At 32.2% G+C, this 20,115-nt stretch overlaps 4 protein-coding genes across 9 annotated transcripts; all 4 read left to right on the forward strand.

Moving 5' to 3' along the window:
- Positions 1-1,256: 1,256 nt before the first annotated feature.
- Positions 1,257-2,138, forward strand: LOC145572087 (pathogenesis-related protein STH-21-like). The gene is made up of 2 exons (XM_081631108.1): positions 1,257-1,521; positions 1,806-2,138. Exons 1-2 carry the CDS (start codon positions 1,332-1,334, stop codon positions 2,099-2,101), a joined length of 486 nt encoding a protein of 161 aa, XP_081487234.1. The 5' UTR covers positions 1,257-1,331; the 3' UTR covers positions 2,102-2,138.
- A 1,393-nt stretch (positions 2,139-3,531) lies between these two features.
- LOC145572088 (putative disease resistance protein RGA3) lies at positions 3,532-8,256 on the forward strand. Of its 6 annotated transcripts, none has more exons than XM_081631110.1 (4): positions 3,532-3,746; positions 3,852-3,990; positions 4,115-4,218; positions 5,222-8,256. In XM_081631110.1, the coding sequence occupies exon 4, from the start codon at positions 5,230-5,232 to the stop codon at positions 7,816-7,818; it is 2,589 nt and encodes an 862-aa protein (XP_081487236.1). In that variant the 5' UTR covers positions 3,532-3,746; positions 3,852-3,990; positions 4,115-4,218; positions 5,222-5,229; the 3' UTR covers positions 7,819-8,256. The 6 variants fall into 6 exon arrangements, with proteins under 6 accessions (XP_081487236.1, XP_081487238.1, XP_081487237.1 ...); XM_081631112.1 differs by having other exon boundaries at positions 5,273-8,256; XM_081631111.1 differs by having other exon boundaries at positions 3,903-3,990.
- Positions 8,257-10,093: 1,837 nt separating this feature from the next.
- On the forward strand, positions 10,094-11,814 carry LOC145572089 (pathogenesis-related protein STH-21-like). The gene is made up of 2 exons (XM_081631115.1): positions 10,094-10,324; positions 11,481-11,814. Exons 1-2 carry the CDS (start codon positions 10,135-10,137, stop codon positions 11,774-11,776), a joined length of 486 nt encoding a protein of 161 aa, XP_081487241.1. The 5' UTR covers positions 10,094-10,134; the 3' UTR covers positions 11,777-11,814.
- A 3,331-nt stretch (positions 11,815-15,145) lies between these two features.
- LOC145572090 (pathogenesis-related protein STH-21-like) lies at positions 15,146-16,430 on the forward strand. The gene is made up of 2 exons (XM_081631116.1): positions 15,146-15,443; positions 15,824-16,430. Exons 1-2 carry the CDS (start codon positions 15,254-15,256, stop codon positions 16,117-16,119), a joined length of 486 nt encoding a protein of 161 aa, XP_081487242.1. The 5' UTR covers positions 15,146-15,253; the 3' UTR covers positions 16,120-16,430.
- The last annotated feature ends 3,685 nt before the right edge of the window (positions 16,431-20,115 follow it).

The raw sequence follows: 20,115 nt of genomic DNA on the forward strand, positions 1-20,115 counted from the left end.
TCACCACCGCCTTCTACCTGTTTTTAATGCAAAAGCAAAACTTTCAGCCTTTTGCTCATAACGTTTACATACTTCATTTGTTTGTTTAATGTCAAGCTTTAAGTTTAACTTTTGCATTATTATTCACAAATCAAATTTGACCAACTAACATGCTTGTAATTATAATTCATACTCCCTCCGTCCCTAAATTACATTCCTGTTTGGAAATTTACACGGGAATTAAGGAGGAAAGAATAAGACAAATAACAATAATTAGATAATGCAATGGGAAGTACAAAACATTAAATAATATTTTTGAATAAAACAAAGATAGATTAATGATTACTCATGACATGTCATCAATCCTTTGCAAAAAAAAAGGACCAATCACATGTTCCTAATTGAAAATTTTTAACCAATCATATTCATTGTAATTTGGCACAAGGATTCTGAAAAATTAAAGGCTGAAAAAGTACATTATCCAACTAAACATTAAAAGTGGAATGTAAATATATTAATTATATATTAAAAGTACAATTGAAAAAAAGAGTGTATTTGGGATATTTAGAAGAAAAAAACTTACTAAGGTGAAATGTAATTTTGGAATACCCAAAATAGAAAGGAGGAATGTAATTTAGATACGGAGGGAGTATATAGTAAAATTAAAATATTGTTCAGTTAGTCAATATGTATGTTATTAATATACGGAGTATCATATACATTGTAGTGTAATAATTTAAGATATTAATGCTTATGTAATTATGCACTGTGATAGTATAGTACATAGAGAATCCTCATAGTCTAAAATTAAAGTAGTTTTGATTGTGATTAATACTGTTAACTCACTACAATTTTAAGTCTAGAGTTTTCAATTATTTCGTACTTCATAAGTTCATATGATTTAACTTGTCGTATTTGCAAAAAAAAAAAAAAAAATACTTGTCCTATTTAATTTATTTATTACTCCGTATTTTATTTTACAACTTCACACATTTATTATGTGCTTATACTTTTAATAGTCAATTAAATAATCAGATAAAAATAAACGAATACGTATTTAATTATTTATGTATGCTATCTCCCTCAATTATTTTGCTCTACCAAAAGGTGAATAAAAAAGGCACTTAAAATAATGAGGCGGCTTCTTTAATTTGTCCTTACCAATAACTTACATTATTTTAGTTAGACTTTCCACACTCCCAAGTCCCAACCCTATATATACCCAATCTATTTCTCATTATTTACATATCGAATGCATTCTCTTCTTCACTAAATCTTCCTACTAAACTAAGCCTTTTATTCTTCTAGATAATTGTCCTTAGCTATCTTAAATTTATCACTCCTTAGTAATCATGGGTGTCTTCACATACACATTGGCTGATATCACCAGCCCAGTCGCCGCGTCCCGGTTGTTCCAAGCTCTAGCCATTGACAACCATAACTTTGTTCCTAAGGCTTTGCCTCACTTGGCTAAATCCGTTGTGTTTGTTGAAGGCGACTCCACCACTGTTGGATGTATCAAGCAGATCAATTTCCCCGATGGTTAGTTTATTTTCTTACTACTCCGTATTAATTAAACGTTACCCAATTTTCTTGTGTGTATAACATGCTAACATCCTCTAACATAAGTACATAACACATTTACATACACTTATTTTTTTTGTAAATAATTTAACTTTTTTACAAGGTTGACTTTTACTTACTTATCTCAATAATGTACTACTTTAATTTGATCATTATTTTTTTACAAAGTTGACTTTTACTTTTCAAAATGTACAACTTTGATCATTAATATAATATTAATACTACGTTGATCATTTTTGCAGAGGCTCCATTCAAATATGTGAAAAATAGAGTGGACGAGATTGATTCCAACAACTTCTACCTTAAGTACACTTGCATTGAAGGAGATGTGTTCCCTGAAACAGTGGAGTACGCTGTGTACGAAGATAAGTATGATGTATCCGAAGCCGGGACACGGTGCAAGATGGTGGCTCACTACCACATGAAGGGAGACAATGTGATGAAGGATGAGGATGTTGAGAAGGCCAAAGAAGGAATCCAAAAGATGTTTAAGGCTGTTGAAGAGCACCTCATTGCCAACCCTCAAGTTTATGCTTGAAATATTATCCAAAGTTTTTATGAGTGATTTAACTACAAAATTTGGAGCTATTGATATGTAATGTGTGCTGTTTTTAATTTAATTTTCCTTCTTTCCTTTTTTGGGTGGTTTGGGAGAAATAATAAAGTGTGAGAAAAGTATGTACTTGTTGCCTTGTTGGGATGTGAATTGTGAAGTAAGAGATGTTAAGTTTCACTTACTAATGAAAAGTATTTTTTTGACTAAATAAGCTATAAAGAAGTAAATGTTGTTCTCAATTATGATTACAGATAAAACCCATGCGATGCATGATTTGTTTGTAATTCTTAAACAAAATTATATTCATAAAAAATAGCGCTTTTAAATTTTATTTTCCCCCAAAACCGAGCTCAATTTGGAACCTTAAGGGTCAAAATGATCCCTAAAACCTTTACCTAAACTTTTTTTTTATTAGCACAAAATTGAGAAAAAAAAAATTAATTGGTGTAAAATGGGTCCGCTAACGGTAGGATAACGACAAGGTCACTATTGATACATAATAACATAATTGAAAGTTTAAGGTTACGGTGTGTAACTTTCAAAAGTAAAAAATCAACACTAGAGGGTTATACATGACTTAAGTATGATTTTATCATCATATATATGATATCTATCCTATATAAGTGAAAGGGGGGTTTAGGTCATAAATTTCACTTTCTCATATTACCCCTCTTAACTTTTTTTCTAAAAAAAACACAAATTCTTATATGTGGCTGGGCACACGATGTGACCATCCATCATAAGGGTTACTTCGTTAGTGTTATATAGAGGTTATTTGTTCAATGAGGGTTACTTCGCCAGTGTTATGGGGTTACTCAGGAGTTACTCGGTCAGTATTACAAGGGTCACTTAGTCAGTGTTATAAGGGTTATTTTGTTCTTTTACAAGTGACCACATGTTGTGGCCAGCCTCACAAAAAACGCATCAACCCGGCCACACTATGTCATAACCGAGGTTATTTAGGGCCGGTTCTCATTGATTGAAATGAGCTGAACTGAACTGAACTTATTAGAGCTGAACTGAACTGAACTGAACTAAAATGAATATTTTATAAGAGAAGGAAATTAGGAGTTAAACTGAACTGAACTTATTAGAGCTGAACTAAACTGAACTGAATTGAAAATAATCGTATGAGAACATGCCCTTATTCAGGGTTTCTTATTATGAGGTTTCGTATTCAGGGATTACTCAGTCGATCAGGGGTCACTCTCACACAAAAAACGCGCTAACCGACTGGGTAACCCTTAAATAAGTAACCCTTGAATAAATAAACACAAAAACGCGCTAACTAAGTGAATAATCCCAAAATAAATAACTTTTGACCGAATAGGTAATCCCTAAATAAGTAACCCGACGACATGACTATGAGTCTATGACTAGCCATACAGAGAAAGAACCGTTAAATTATGCAGTACGAATTTTAGTTTTAAAAAAAAAAAATCTGCCAATGGCATCACCAAAAGCTTTTTTTGCTCCATCTTCAACAGCTTCTTCAACCAATTCAACTGAACTAGGAATTGATCCTCGCCTTCTTAAACCCATTAAAATGGTTGTTCGACACTCCAACTTTGAGCTCAAGCTCGCCTATCAAACCCTAATTCATCTCATGAAACAACAACACTGTCAGGTATTTCTCTTTTTCCGGTTCAATTTGATGTTTAATTGCCATAACTTTGATTATAATTATTGATTTTTTGAACTTAGGGTTTTTGTAAATTTTCTGAATTTCCAGATTTGGTATCTTTCGTTTTTGATAATTGATGAGTCATTTATGCGTTTGAAGCTTTTTAGAACCCTAAATACTGAGAATTTGGATCAATTGTTAAGTTATTCGGTTGGATTTAGAAGAAATCAATCCTTTTATTGCATCGGTAAGTTTATCTGAAATTTTAGAAAAATGGAATTCGTCATTTGGATTTCATTATAAACAGCTTGGTTAAGATATGATTATTGAAGAACACACTTATTTATCAATTCAATTCCCTATTTTACAAGCTAATGCTGCTTGGATTGAGCGAGAAAGGAGAGAGAGGGAGGCGAGAACGCGCAAGTGATCTTGAAGAACAAGCTCGAGACGTTGAGGGAGAGGCTTCCATCAGGTATACAACCTTTTTCTCTATCTTTAATGGAGATTATTGCAATTTTGATTATTATTTTTATTTAGGCAATTTATTTGAGCTGGAAAATAAATTAATTGTTCTTTTTTGTCAATCTGTTGTTTTCTTGTATTTTCCTGCATTTTTATAATCTATGAAATGAAAATGCTGACCTATGGGGTAAATAAATTAATCACTTTAATGATGGCTGTAGTTTACCTCCGGTGATCGCTGGAGTACCTAATTTGCTACAACTCAAATTTCAGTACCTAAATTGCAACTATTGGTGAACTCCAAGAAAAATTGTGGGTGTAAGAGGAGAGATAATTTTGCACAATTGATAGTCAAATACGGAGTAAGAGAGAGATAATATTGGAAGTGTTTTAAATTTTAGTCGTGTTTCCGAAAAATTCTAATTATTGGAGTTGAAATGGCTGTGATGAACCTTTATTAAATTGATGTAATGCTCTATGATTTCCATGGTTAGTAAAATATTGTTTCAATGCATTGGGCTCTGGTTGTACCTTGTTTTACGATAATGATTGCTCCCTCTCATATTCCATTAAAAAAAATCTATATATAACTAATTTTGTAAGAATAAATTTGGTTTCCTGAATTATTAGCTTCATTGTCTTTCAGACAATTATAATACTGTATTAGATTTGTTTATGTGATTTGATACGATTGGAATAACATTAATTTTTTATTATCCATTTGGTGATCGCTGTCGTGGTAGTTGACAAGGATTCACATGTATCAGTATTAGTGATACACAATCATGATTAAGGTGGTGTTAACAGAGACTTGTTCATAGAGTTGCATATTTAATAAAAATGCAAGTATTTCTATATTCATTGTGGCAGCCAGAAATGCATCAATAAACTAATTGAATGATTAAATGTTGACTTTGTATGTATATTAACAGTTAACTTCACCATAACATGGCACCAAACCTAAGTTCAGTTGATCAGTCTTAATTTTTGTGTCTCTCTTCTTCGTTTCTTAGACACAAAAATGGTAGAAGCAATCATCTTGACTATTGCAAAACTCATTCTAGGAAAGATCGCTTCTGCCCCCGGTGATCTTGTTTATACCTACGTTGCTGAAGAGATCAAAGGTGCAAAGTCAGTTAAAAAAGATCTCAAGATCATAGCCGACCAATTGGAGGCCATTTGCGCTGTTCTTGAAGATGCAGAGGAGGAGCAGCTTACTAATAACGCTTACAAAATTTGGCTTAGAGATCTTAAGAGCATTGTTTATGATATTGATGACCTCTTGGATGAAGTGGCCTTTGATGTTATGCAACGTCGTGTTAATCAAGGCCAACTTGGACGTCAGTTCAGGTACTATATTTCCTTTTCAAATCCTGTCATTTCAACCTTTGGTTTGAGTCACAAAATAAGCAATCTCCGCAAAAATCTAGAAAATATAGTGGCTAAGAAAAATGATTTTGAGTTAACCAAGCGTCCAGTCAAAACCTCTAAGGATGAGCCTAAAGAACCTTTAGGCGGATGTGCGTTTGTGTATGAGCCCGCTATTAAGGGAAGAAATGAGGCTAAGCAAGATATTATTAACATATTGAATGGTGTCAATAATGTTAGTAAACTCTCAGTGCTTCCTATAGTCGGGATGGGTGGGATCGGAAAAACAGCATTAGCTAGATTAGTGATTAATGATATTGAACACTTTGATCTTAAACTGTGGGCATGTGTATCGAACAAGTTTGATGTTTGTAAGATTATAGAGGACATTGTAAAAGATGGTAGTGATGACAATATAGGGAACCTTAATTCACATATTTTGTTGAAAAAGCTCCGTAATTTATTGAACGGAAAAAGATACTTTCTTGTATTGGATGATGTTTGGGTAAATGACATAGACTTGTGGAATGAACTTATGAACATGCTGAAAATTGGTAAATCAGGTAGTGTAATTTTGATCACTACAAGAAATTCCGAAGTTGCTTCAATTACTCGAACTATGGAACCTTATAACTTGGACAAGCTTCCATTTCATGTTTGTTGGTCCATATTTAAGCAATTAGCATTCATCGAAGGTGACGAAGAAAAGTATGAAAACCTTTACGAGATTGGGAGGTCTATAGTCGAGAAATGTTGTGGCATCCCTCTTGTTGTGAAGACTTTGGGGAGTTTATTGAGGTTAAATAGGGACGAGCATGAATGGCAACGAATTAGTAATATGGATAGCTTTACAGAGTTGAATCATCAATATGATAAGGTGGTGCAACTCTTAAAATTAAGCTATGACTCACTTCCATCTCACTTGAAACCATGTTTTGCCTACATGTCATTATACGTGAAGGATTTGCATCTTTACACGGGGTATATACCATATATGTGGAGCGCACTTGGTCTATTGCCACAAAGCAATGGAAACAAAGATATTGAAGTATGGGGAAACGAGTATCTCAAGAAACTAGCATCAATGTCTCTTCTACAAGAGCCGAGTTTTCGGTCAAATGGATGGCTTGAAGGGTGTAAAATGCATGATCTCTTGCACGATCTTGCTCTGAATGTTATGGGGGAAGAACTAGCGGTCGTAACTCTAGATGAAGTGATAGTTTCAGAATTTACTAGGCATATAGTTTGGGTATACGAGAGTTCTAATAATTTAGAGGATATGAAATTTCCTAAAGAGCTTCTGAAGGCTAAGAATGCACGAACATTCCGACTTGGTTATAAAATAAATTATATTAGCCAATCATTTCTTCAGAAAGTCCTATCCACTTTTAGTTGTTTACGCATCCTGGAGCTTGAAGGTAGTTCGTTTGAAGAACTACCAAGCTTGATCGGGAACTTGAAACATTTGAGATATCTGGACTTGTCGGGTAATCCTATCATTCAATCTCTTCCCGAAGAAATATGTGACTTAATATATCTAGAAGCATTTTATCTAGATGGATGTGAGCGATTGAAAGAGCTTCCAAGAGGTGTTCACCGGCTACAGAACTTAAGAAGTTTTACTGTGACAACATGCCAGAAGAGCTTAGTTAGCACTAAATTGAATCATTTGAGTTGTCTACGTTACATTTGGTTTGGGTCATGTAAGAGATTAGAATCCTTATGGAACAACAACAATGTCGTAACAAGCCTCACTTCCCTTCAGACCTTGATCATTGAGGACTGTCCAAAATTGACTAGTATTTCAAGCAACATGAAGTTCATTGGTCTGCAGACTTTAGAAATAGATAATTGTACAGAGCTAGATTTGGAGGAAGGAGGCGGCTTGCAAGGCCTTCAAAGCCTTCGGACATTGAGCATAACAGGAGTACCGAAGTTAGCAAGTCTGCCAAATTGTGTTCAATCTGCTACAGCCTCCCTTCAAAATCTTTATATAGATAATTGTTTGGGTTTGGTGGAACTTCCAAATTGGCTACAACGTTTTTCTTCTCTTCGGAAATTGAGAATCAAAGACTGTCAAAATCTCTTGGAGGTACCTAAGGGATTTCAACATCTTAGAGCTCTGCAAGAACTCTACATTATGAATTGCCCGCACTTATCAACAAGATTTGCTATACCAAGCGGAAAAGATTACTATTTGATACAACATGTCCCCAAAATCTGGCTTAATAATGTTCCATAATCCATACACTGTACGAAGTAAATGATCGAGCAGGTATTCAATTCTATTCTCACTGAGTCACTGCTGGTTCAGTGATTCTGTTGTATATCTCAATGTTTCTTGCAGTCTGTTTTTGTTTTTTTTTTTTTTTTGAGTGAAATAAGATTTAGCCAATGTACTGCAGCTTTTAGTTGTCTTGCAGTCTTTGATCTTCGCATAAATGTTAAATACTTGAAAACATCAGTTGGAATAAAAACTTTGTGGTCAAGTATCAAGTAATTCTATGGTTATTACATATTTATGAACATTAGATGACTAGGCTGAAAGTTCTAATTATCCTACAAAACATCACAGACTGTCACTTTTTGTGCAGAAGGTTCTACATAGTTCTTATTCTAGAAGTTTCCTGAGTTTGTTATTTGGGGTTGCCAACTATTCTGTTATTACAGAATTCTGTTAAGCCTTGTATTATCATCTTTGTATAGTAGTTGTACTATATATATAGTTTAGAGCTGTAATAACATTATTCAGAAATAATAAACATTTTAACAAATCACAAATCTCTCTCTCTAAATTCTCTCGTTTCTCTCTGTAAGATTCTCACTCATTTTGTCCTGTTCTTGAGGAAGAAGTCAGCATAGTTGCTGATTTCATCAATTCCCTGTTATAGCTTCGCCTCTACAAGAGTACAAATCATATAATCTGGTGAAGGCCGTGAAGAATCAAGGATTTCGGTTGTGACAGTTCATGCTTAAGCTAGGAAGAATACACAAAACAGAATTTAGAAGTCTATGATTCTATGAGTATGTATAAGTTAATATTTTACGGGGCATATGAGATTTGAACACTTATATTAGAATCTGCAACTTTTTATTTAAGTGATTATTCGTTAGTTGAGTGGAATACTTTGATCTGTAAACTTTCATAGGAGTCGAATTTTATTGAGATATTAACACTTGCTTCACCAACTCTGCTTCACCTACCCTTGCCTCATCACCGTCCTTTACCTGTTTGTTAATGTAGAAGTATATCTTTGAGGGGGATTTTTCTGTGTGGTTGAGGTTACTCGAGTTACTCAGTTGGGGGTTACTCGAGCTAATATTGACCGAGTAACCCCTCAAGTAACCCTTGACCAGACCCCTTCAAGTAGCCCCTTACTGAGTAATCCCTAATTGAACCCTTCAAGTAACCCCTGGTCAAATAACTCGAGAAACCCATCAAGTAATCCCTAATTGAGCCCCTCAATTAACTCCTGACCGAATAACTCAAGTAATCCCGCCCACATGGTGTGACCAGACACCTATTTAAATTTGTCATTTAGCCTTTCTCCTTAAAAAAGTTTACATATATTAAAAAAATTACTTCATTATTTTTATTAAAAATTTAATATCACACTTTATCAACTTTGCATTACTTAAATTAAATTGACCTTCTAAAATCTAAAATTCAAATACATTCTTAGGTTAGTGTCAAAATATATTATACAAATACCAACTTTTATTTAGATGCTATTAATAAAAAAAAAAAAGAGATTAAGACGTTATAGCCTAGCCAAATTTATGTAATTATACGTCTTTTATATACTACTACCTCCATTTTTTTTTAGTTGACACGTTTTGACTTTAGCACTGTTCACATACTTCATTTTGACCGTGTTTTGTGGTTTATGTATAATGAAAAAATAGTCATGGGGGATCTTGTTAAATTTGTCATGATATATATTTTCAAAATATTAAATTTTCATAATTTTTGCTTATCGATAATTAAAGATATAAATGGTTAAAGTTATGCGTTGGCAAACGTGACTAAAGAACGTGTCAATTAAAAAGAAATGGAGGAAGTATATGATAACAAATAATATGTATTCCTTATAGTTTTGTAGTTTTAGACTAAGAAAATTGAAAATAGCTCTTATCAGCCTCTTTAATATTTTTCGAATTTAATAATTTTGAGTTTAATGCTTCTTTTTTTTTTTTTTTCCTTTTTATTACACATTGTGGGTGCTTACATACATTTCTAGTAGAGTTAAAAGTGATCAAATAAATAAAAGAGTAATAAGTACGTAGTATATAATAAGGTATTATTCTTTTCTCCACACATTTTCAGCAAGGGCTGCTCCAAAAGTTAATTACAAAAAAAGGACTTGGAATAAGCTGAGGCAGCTTCTTTCTCCTTACCAAGTTTGCTTTTGCTCAACAGCCAACCCTAATAAATACCCAATCAAATCCTCATTATTTGCATATCCAATTATCTCATTATCAACTAATTAGCAAATCTTCTTACTAAACTAATCTCTTCTTTCTTTTTAATATCTTGTCTTAACTTTGTTACTTAATCATGGGTGTTTTCACATGCACACTGGCTGACATCACTAGCCCAGTCGCCGCCTCCCGGTTGTTCCAAGCTCTAGCCCTTGACAACCATAACTTTGTTCCTAAGGCTTTGCCTCAGTTCGCTAAATCGGTTGAGTTTATTGAAGGTGACTCCACCACTGTTGGATGCGTCAAGCAGATCAATTTCCCTGATGGTTAGTTTTCACTTTCTTACAACTATGTACTACACCGTTCACTTCACCTTATTTTTGCTGAACTGAAATTATTTTTACTGAACTTAAATTATTTTTACTAATTCTCTGTTATATTTCTTCTTTAGAGTTACTAATTTTTACTGAACTGAAATTATTTTTGCTAAACTGAACTTATTTTTACTGAACTAAAATTATTTTTAGTAAATATTACTAGTATTATTTTAAGGTGGAAAGGTGGAGTGAATAGGGCTTACAAATTGTTATCTATTCCCTCCGTTTTTATAGTACCATAAGTCCATAATGTATGACAACTTAACTCTAAATGTTAATAATAAATGTTTTTTATTTATAAGTCAAAATTATGAAGTCCTAAACGACATTCTTAGGCTATATAGAACTAGGGATGGCAATGGGGCGGGGCGGATGTTGGCCTTCCCACCCCTATCCCCACCTAATATTTTCATGCCCATTCCCATCCCCGCAGCGGGTCCAATATTCATCCCCATCCCCGCCCTGGCGGGTATAACTCCAAAATCATCCCCGCCCCACCCCCCACTTGGATATTCATCCCCACCTAATTTCCACCAGACCCACCTAATCCCCACTCAAAATCCATCTACTCTCCGTCTCTCAAATACACAATCCTGCATAATTAATACAGATTATAATAAAAATAAAACATTCTTAATATTACACACATTTTTGTTTATAATATGAGTGTCGTACAAAGTATTATAATTACTATTGTATTTCACGTAATTATTTTATAAAATAGTATAAAATTATGTAATTTTGCTTTTAAAGATATATAGATATAGATATGAGGTGGGGATGGGGATGGGGATGGGGCAGGTGGGGCAAGGCGGAATGGGCCAGGTACAACTTAAAATCCACCCCGCCCCATCACCCATGGCGAGTATGGTTTTTATCCCCTCCCCGCCCCACCACCTGCCAAACCGAGACCCATCCCCGCCTAGTGGGGCGGGTCTCCTACTTGACCCGCCTCACTGACATCCCTATATAGAACCACAATCTTGCATGGACTTATACAACATACGTCTTTTTTTGTCTTCATTTGACAATGTTAGTTTGACTTTTGTGTTTATCAATACATAACTTTGATCATTAATATTAAATATGTTGAATGTTTTTGCAGAGGCTCCATTCAAATATGTGAAAAACAGAGTGGACGAGATTGATGCCAAGAACTTCAACCTAAAGTACACTTGCATTGAAGGAGATGCGTTTCCTGATACAGTGGAGTACGCTGTGTATGAAGACAAGTACGAGGTGTCTGAAGCCAGAACCCGGTGCAAGATGGTAGCACACTACCACATGAAGGGAGACAGTGTGATGATGGAAGAAGATCTTGAAAAGGCCAAAGAAGGAATTCAGAAGATGTTCAAGGCTGTTGAAGAGCACCTCATTGCCAACCCTCAAGTTTATGCTTGAACTACTTTGTACAACTGTATTAATTGTAATGAGTGACAAAAAATGAGATTATGTAATGTGTGTGGAAATTTGCTTTTTTTTTTGGGTGGTTTAATTTGAGATGTGAATTGTGAAGTTATAAGAGATGTTAAATTTCATCATGTGAGTACCTTTTTTTTGTATGACTAATAAACAAGAAGCTAAAGAAGAGTTTTGAATGGTTTATATATGTCCAAATTTTCAAGGTGTTTGTTCTCATTATTGTTCGTTTCAAAAGAAAATTAATGCAACACTTTTTTAAATGAAATAGTTTGCTAATTTTACTTAGCTATTTTATTCCCCTTTCTAAGCCTCAACTATCAGGTTAAGCTTTTGGTTGAGTTAGTCCGCTAACACTAGTCTCGGACAATATATATATATCATGCAAATCTAGTTTACAATGCAAAATGAATATATTCATGGTATCACAACCACTGGAATAGAGGACTTAAACCATTTATGGAGTCGAGTGTGCCCCATCTTTGTAGAAGAAGAAATACAGGGAGGCGAGTAGCCATAAGAATTAAAGAAATATAACCATGATTGGGGACAATGGCAATACTTCTCCATCCCCACGTACCGACGTACGCCTAAAGATAGAATCAAATTCCCCCCTTTTTTTTCTCAATCTGGGATACTTCACGGCACATCCTATCTTCGAGGAGTTAATTACAGTATAATGAATGGGTTGGGGCAATACATATGACACTAATTATTGCTCAATAAAAAGTTAGCATTCCCAGAACATACATCATATATTCGGAAGTGATCTTCAATATTTAGGATTGTTTTAATTTGAGATAGTGTCTTTTTTTTTTTATTCAATTAATTTGAGATAGTTTATACTATAAGGGTCTGTTCTCGTCAGATTATTTTCAGTTCAGTTCAGTTCAGTTCAATTCAATTCAGTTCAGTTCATTTCAGTCAATGAGAACATGCCCTAATACCTTTGTTTCAATTTAGTTGCCACAACTTTCATTCTCATATGTCTGTCTCAATTTGATTTATAACACTTTAATTTTATGACATGTACCCGATAATATTTATATTTTCAATGTTTTCACTACCAAAAACTATGGCTTCATTGTTACATACATGGTGTGGTGTTTGTTTCTGTATTTAATTTAAAGGATTATTCACTGTTACTAACTTACTGAGCACATTGATAAACCAACAATAAATTATCATGCATAAAAATGTTTGTGCAATGGTTGGTGGAATGATTGAATTTGAGTATTACTTACAATTGTTTTTTTATTAGCATATGCATGTAACAACCAATGCACCTTGTGAGCTGAAAAAAATAATTTGATACGTATATTAGTATATAGCATGTTGAGCCTATAATATGGTAAAATATATACGCTGGAAGTCTAGTCATATTTTCACCATTTTACTTATACAACCATATAAATTCTTGAGATGCTAATGACTGCTTGCTTTGCAAGAAAATATATATATATTATTGAAAGTTGTTCATTATGTATAATTTGGACCATCTTGGATCTTAATTGATTGTTAGTTTAAGAAAAGAGCTATTTTTTGTATTTCCTTCTTTAAGCTAGGCAAGGTTAATAAAAATCATGTCATTAAAAGCATTATTATGTAAGGACATACTTTAAACCCATCATTAATAGCTTTATTTAGTAGTGAGTTCTTAATCAATCTTATTCGGCTAATACGATCAATGTACATTGTATGATCTGATCATCTCCTTTGCGTCAAATTGTATTGAGACATTCACACTCGCTTCGTTCAATTCACCTACTTAATTTCTTTCTTTACCAACTCTTGCCACACCAGCCAGGCCGCCTCCACCGTCTTATACCGACTTGTCTTTAATAATGCAAAAGCATACACTTAAGGGTTCGTTTGGCATCACTGTGGTTTTCTGTTTTTTGGTTTTTAAAAGTATATTATATATGTCACATAATGAATCAAAAATTATTTAAACTAATTAAAATCATGATAATTTTGAAAACTGACAACAGAAAAGTGGAAACACCTTTTTCTTGTTTCCTGTTTTTGATTTTTAGTTTTCAAAAAAAACAGAAAACTGAAAACCAAAAATAATGCCAAACAAGCCCTAAGCTTTTTGCCCGGCCTAGAAATTATTACTTTCTTCTTTGTAGAAATTAAAAATTAGACTATACTTCTTTAAGTCCTTATTAAATTCGTGTCAAAAAATGTGCTTTTTAAATTAACAATATCTTATGATTAACATTATTATTAGAAAAAAAAGGGGGGGGGGGGGGGGGGAATACAGTACGTAGTATTATTAGTTAGTGGATGTATTATTTGATTATAAGATGTTAATTAATTCCTTCGTTTTTAAATACTTGCTCCATGCACGGAGTTTTAGGAAAAATTAAATTAGATAAAGTAAAAAATATAGAGATAGTGGGGTTAGTGGAAGATAAATTGAAAGAGAGAGAATCTAAAAGTAATAAAATTGGATCCCACTAATAGAGTGAAATGAATTAAATATTATAAAAGCTTTCCAAATAAGGAAATGAAGCAAGTATTTAAAAATAGCCGCAAAAGAAAAGTGGAGCAAGTATTTAAAAACGGAGAGAGTACATGATAAACAATATCTCTCCTCTATTCTCTCTAAGACAAGGTTTTGCAATCTCCTTTAAAAGACATGGTTTTTCTCCTCTTTTCGAAGGGGAATTTCTTTTGCTTAAAATCTAGGATAATAGATCGACGGTCATAGTTTTTATGAAGGAAATTTGTATTTGAATCAAATTACGTATTTGTTAAATTCGATTATCGTTGTACATGTCGGACGACTTTTTATTAATGAATTAATTTTTACCAATAAAAAATATAATAGGCAATATAAAGTAAGAATAATTAATTGAGTGATTGGATAATATCAAATAGACAATTACAAATTAAATATGCATGGTATCTTACATAAATCACTAATATAGTAAGAAGAAAAAAAAAGACTAATGATATGTAAAGTTTTAAGAGCTACAAACTTCGTATAAAAAGCTAAGGGCAAGAAAATTTGTTAACTAAACAAAACATTATAACATTGGTGTGATTTTGTCATACATTTACTTTTTAAATTAATACCATTTTAAAAAATATATTTTTTCTATAATTACTTATTTGAGGATTGTATATATCATTATCATTAATTCATTATACATAATTCCATAGAATAAAAGCAAATTCACCAAACACTAAAAAAAAAAAAAAAAAGAAAAAAAAAAAGGAAAGAGGCCGGCGGCTTCATTGTCCTTGGCTCATTGCCAAGTTGTGACCTTTCTAGTCCCTCTAACATTATAAATACCAATACATTTTCTCGTTATTTGCACATCCAATTCTCTCATCATCTCATTCTTCACTAGCTAGCTACTCTTACTAGTAATCTTAATTCTTCAGTCTTAGCTTCTTCACTTGTAATATCCTCTCCATTTTATTCCTTAGGAAAACAACACAATAATCATGGGTGTTATCACATGCACATTGGCCGACATCACCAGCCCAGTCGCCGCGTCCCGATTGTTCCAAGCTCTTGCCATTGACAACCACAACTTCATTCCTAAGACCTTCCCTCAGTTTGCTAAATCTGTCGAGTTTGTTGAAGGTGACTCCACCACTGTTGGATGCATCAAGAAGATCAATTTCCCTGATGGTTAGTTTTTAAACCACTAAATATCATGCAATTTTTTTGCATTTGTAACATCAACTAAAAAAGTCATACGACATCTACAAATGAAATCTAAATTAACTTTAATTTTATGTATTTATTAATTTAGATTTCATTTAATTTGTAGATGTCGTATGACTTTTTTTTAATGAACTGATTTGTTTTTTTAAAAAAAAAAAAAAAAAAAAAACACCTTAATATATATATATATATATATATATATATATATATATATATATATATATATATATATATATTCAAATAATGGTTTGATTTTTTTTCATTTTACGCAATTTGACTTTTTGACTTTTATTTAGGTTTCTCGCATAACTTTGATCATTAATATTATACTTATTATTTTGCAGAGGCTCCATTCAAATATGTTAAAAATAGAGTGGACGAGATTGATTCCGGTAACTTCTACCTGAAGTACACTTGCATTGAAGGAGATGTGTTCCCCGATACCGTGGAGTACGCTGTGTACGAAGACAAGTACGAAGTATCCGAAGCCGGAACCCGGTGCAAGATGGTGGCACACTACCACATGAAGGGAGAGAATGTGATGAAGGATGAGGATGTTGAGAAGGCCAAAGAAGGAATTCAAAAGATATTTAAGGCTGTTGAAGAGCATCTTATTGCCAATCCTCAAGTTTATGCTTGAACTACACCATAATCCAATTCTAATGAGTGATGAACCTATACTAATTTGTGTTTTCAATTAGGTCGTTTTCTATTGTGAAGAAAAATAATGTCATTTATAATGAGATTATGTAGTGTGTGTGTGATGATGTCCTTTGCTTTTTCGTTGATGATTTGAGAAAAAATAATAATGTTTGAGAAAGTGTTGGGTGAGATATGAATTTATTAGGCGATGTTGTAACTTTCAATTGACTATATAAACCTTTTTAGAGCATTTTGAATTTTTTATCGGTTTATACTTTACTATGTTTTATGGCCATTTTGGTGGTCATCTTTTGACTTTTGCTACTGTTTACATAAACTTCTTTAACTTTACTGTGTGATTTAATATATACTTATGAAAAACTAAGTCAAATGGAGTTTTGTGAGTCGTCTCTACATCTATAAACTAAATATCGACAAATTTTAAATAATCTTTAGTTGTGTATAATTATTAAAGATATTACCCCCTCCAGTTTTTTAAGTTACACTTGCTATTTTCATCCGATTTTTTAAAAAGCTATGCTTTCTCTTTTGGAAACTCTTTTAGTTTAATAATATATTTTTATCCGCTAATGGTCCTCACTCTCTCTTACTTTATCATTTCTTACTCCTTCAATGGTCCTTACTCCCTCACTCACCACTCTACTTTTCAATAAAATAATAATAGTTTTATTATCTTTTCTTATAATTTTTTATTACCTAATTTACCCCATTAAAACTCTGCGCAATCTCCAATCTAGCTTAAAAAAAAAATCGTCACTATTAATCCCAACTTTACTCCGTCCGCCATTATTAATCCCAATAAAAAAATGACATTTAAAAATCAAACAACCTAACAAAATTTAGTGTAAAGTTAACCATAATGATATAGGAATAGTGAAATCTCCCATCCAAAATAAAATAACCCAAAAAAAATTGAGAAAAATTGAAATTGTTAAATTAATTGCAAGGAACAATTTATGACTTATAATTTTAATTCAACTATCTATATCACTGCAAAAAAAAAAAAAAAAAAAAAAATCCAGAAAAATTAAAAGCAATGGAGAGAGTGGATGAATGAAATTGCTAATTTTCTTGACGTCATCAAAACTTTAGTTCAAACTTGAGAGCAAAACAATATTTGTATTTGTTACTAGAAAAGTACAATAGAAAAGAAGAATGGAGAGAGTCAAAGAGAAGTGTAGAGGTGAAATGAGAGTCAAATACCTCACTTGATATATTTTTTTCTTATGGATTATCGTACACTTAAGGTCAAATTTTAGTCAAATTTGACAATCAAATCAGACCAGACCAGACCAAGTCCAAATCCTCTATACTACCATTGTGTTCCATTCCATGTCCTATTCAATTTGATTGGTCCACATTATTTTATATATTTTTTTTTGGTAATTAAAGAGAGATTTTATTAATCACCAAGAGAAACCGTTCATCATTTTATATATTAGTATTCTTTAATTGAATTTTTATAGTAAATAAAATTAAATAAATTTTACATAATAATTTATGGGTCTAAATCCAAACGTGGATTACCCAATTTCCACAAAGTTAGGACGAATTGAAGGAGGGTCCATATTGTTTCCGTACCTCTTCCGTTTTCGGTACAATTTTGTCCTATTTTAGAAATACCCGTGCTTCATAGTCGGAAACAATGCCTGCCAACATATTTACGGATCCTGAGTTAATGTTCCAATTTTTTTATTTATTATTATATGGGTATGAATGTCAAGGCATGTGAATACTATCTCTTTTTTTTTTTTTTGCCTGCTCGTTTTATGTGTTATTAATGTGATATCTATGTTATTTCATATTCCAAATATTGATGACATAACAAAGATATATTGCATTGGATATGGTCATCTTGCAATTTTGACCGCGCATCTTTTGGCGCAACTATTTCCTTTAAAGGAATTCGTTTTGATTGACGTGTATGATACCAAATTGTTCGTTATAAAAAATCAGTTGCTACACTAGTAGGATAATTTGGATTGACTTTTCAAGAGCCACTATTTACTTCACTGTTCATTGCTCTTCACATGATTCTGAATCCAAATATTTCATTTCTAACTCAGATCATCATTTTAAGGTTATTTTACAAGTTAAGGTTATTATCATTTGTTTTGACATAGGGTTGTTGTTTCCGCCGACTCAGAGAATTGGAGATACAGTAAACTTTGATTTGTCTCATTGGGAGAGTTGTGTTATTAATTTATGAACATGCGCCCGATACGAAATTAGTATTCCCTCCGTCCTTTAATTACATGCATGTATTCCTTTTTTGGATCATCAAAATTAAGTGCTTGTTTCTATTTATAGGTTGTACTTTCTAACAATATTATTCACTTTTTGATGATTTATCATCCTTTTTCTTTTTCTTTTTCTTTTTTTGTACTTAAATATAAATTCCCAATACTTTCTGCTAGCAATGCAGAGGATTGGACAGTTTAGCAATCCGTGTGATATAGCCTAATCAGCGTCTGGTTATTACAAATTATAACTGAAATCTGTTACTGCATAACAGAATTAGATTCTCTTTTCTGTAACTAATTCTAGTAGCTTCTTACAGCGTTTTCCTTAAGCTTGTATATGTATAAATACAATAGCTTAACAACTTTTGTAATTGATTTTTTAATCACTCTGATTCAATCAATTCAACTATTAGTTTTAAGGAATCTTTAACTTTCTTAATTCCCGTACAAAATGAGAAATAGACATATAATAAAAGGACGGGGGGAGTAATAGACTTTTCACCATTTCTACTAAGTAACAAATTATATAAATTAATTATCTGAAATATAATAATATACTTACCTTGACGTAATTTTTTAATTTATAAATAATTTTACATAATTTGTAAATACATAAATAATTTTCATATTATTACATTCATTTAACTTTTTATATCTTAATAACTAATTTTATTTCAATTCAACTATAATATTAATGCATTGCACAAGCATATATATATATATATATATATAATAATAATAATAATAATAATAATAATAATAATAATAATAATAAATCGTATGAACATTATTATTTGAAAGGTCGGAAGAGAAGCCTATTTCATGTTTCGATGGACATTTCATATTTTTCGTAGTTATGATATTTTTGTTGTTCAAACCTAATTTTCTCTGTGATCTTTTTCTCTTCAATTTTATTTAATTTTAGAGACAAACCTCGAACTCAGGCTGCTTATAAACATGCTAAAGTATTTCACCATTGAGCTACACTCCAATATTATTAAAACACATGTAACTATTTTTTATATAATCTAACTGTTTTGAGTCCCATTGGCAAATAGGCCCTGTGCAATAGCTCACGCTGCACATGTTAAGGGCCGGGCCTGGTTATTAATTCAATTACTACAACTAGTTACAAGCTAATTTGTACATACGAACTATAATATTTACCAAAAAGAGTTTATGTACAAAAGACTCATTTTTTTCGCAATTAAAAAACACAATGTGTATCCTGTACAAGTGGTAATAAAATTTACTTTTGAACAGACACTTGGGTTCTTAAGAAACCGTTGATACAAATTACTCATAATGTTTCACATAGTCTTTTAATAGAGAAATGTGTGCTTATTTCACTGAACACAAGCAATGGAATACTACTACATTAAACCAAATCCTCCCCCAAAATATAGTCAAAGGCATTTGCAACAACACTTATATCCCTTCTAACAATCTAGAAGATATAGTATTATGGGGATACAATTCTAGTTGAAAATTTTCGACCAAATTTGCAGTTTATTTAGCTCTTAATTATGACCCATCATTAAATGCAAAAGTTTCATATGAATGGATATGGAAAACTAATCTCCCTCCAAATATTTTTTTAAAAAAAAAAAAAAAAAAAAAAAAAAAAAAAAAAAAAAAACTTCATTTGGAAAATTTACAATGATGGAGTTCCTACAAGAGAGATTATTTAGAAGCAATGTCACCGTTCCTCTTCATTGTCAATTCTGTAA

This window comes from Chenopodium album, chromosome 12 (assembly GCF_948465745.1).
Source record: "Chenopodium album chromosome 12, dcCheAlbu1.1, whole genome shotgun sequence".
Taxonomy (NCBI): domain Eukaryota; kingdom Viridiplantae; phylum Streptophyta; class Magnoliopsida; order Caryophyllales; family Amaranthaceae; genus Chenopodium; species Chenopodium album.

Coding starts and splice junctions, on each gene's coding strand:
- LOC145572087 (XM_081631108.1), top strand. CDS start 1,332: ATGGGTGTCTTCACATACACATTGGCTGATATCACCAGCCCAGTCGCC. Junction 1,522..1,805: donor GCAGATCAATTTCCCCGATG/GTTAGTTTATTT, acceptor TCATTTTTGCAG/AGGCTCCATTCAAATATGTG.
- LOC145572090 (XM_081631116.1), top strand. CDS start 15,254: ATGGGTGTTATCACATGCACATTGGCCGACATCACCAGCCCAGTCGCC. Junction 15,444..15,823: donor GAAGATCAATTTCCCTGATG/GTTAGTTTTTAA, acceptor ATTATTTTGCAG/AGGCTCCATTCAAATATGTT.
- LOC145572088 (XM_081631109.1), top strand. CDS start 5,230: ATGGTAGAAGCAATCATCTTGACTATTGCAAAACTCATTCTAGGAAAG.
- LOC145572089 (XM_081631115.1), top strand. CDS start 10,135: ATGGGTGTTTTCACATGCACACTGGCTGACATCACTAGCCCAGTCGCC. Junction 10,325..11,480: donor GCAGATCAATTTCCCTGATG/GTTAGTTTTCAC, acceptor ATGTTTTTGCAG/AGGCTCCATTCAAATATGTG.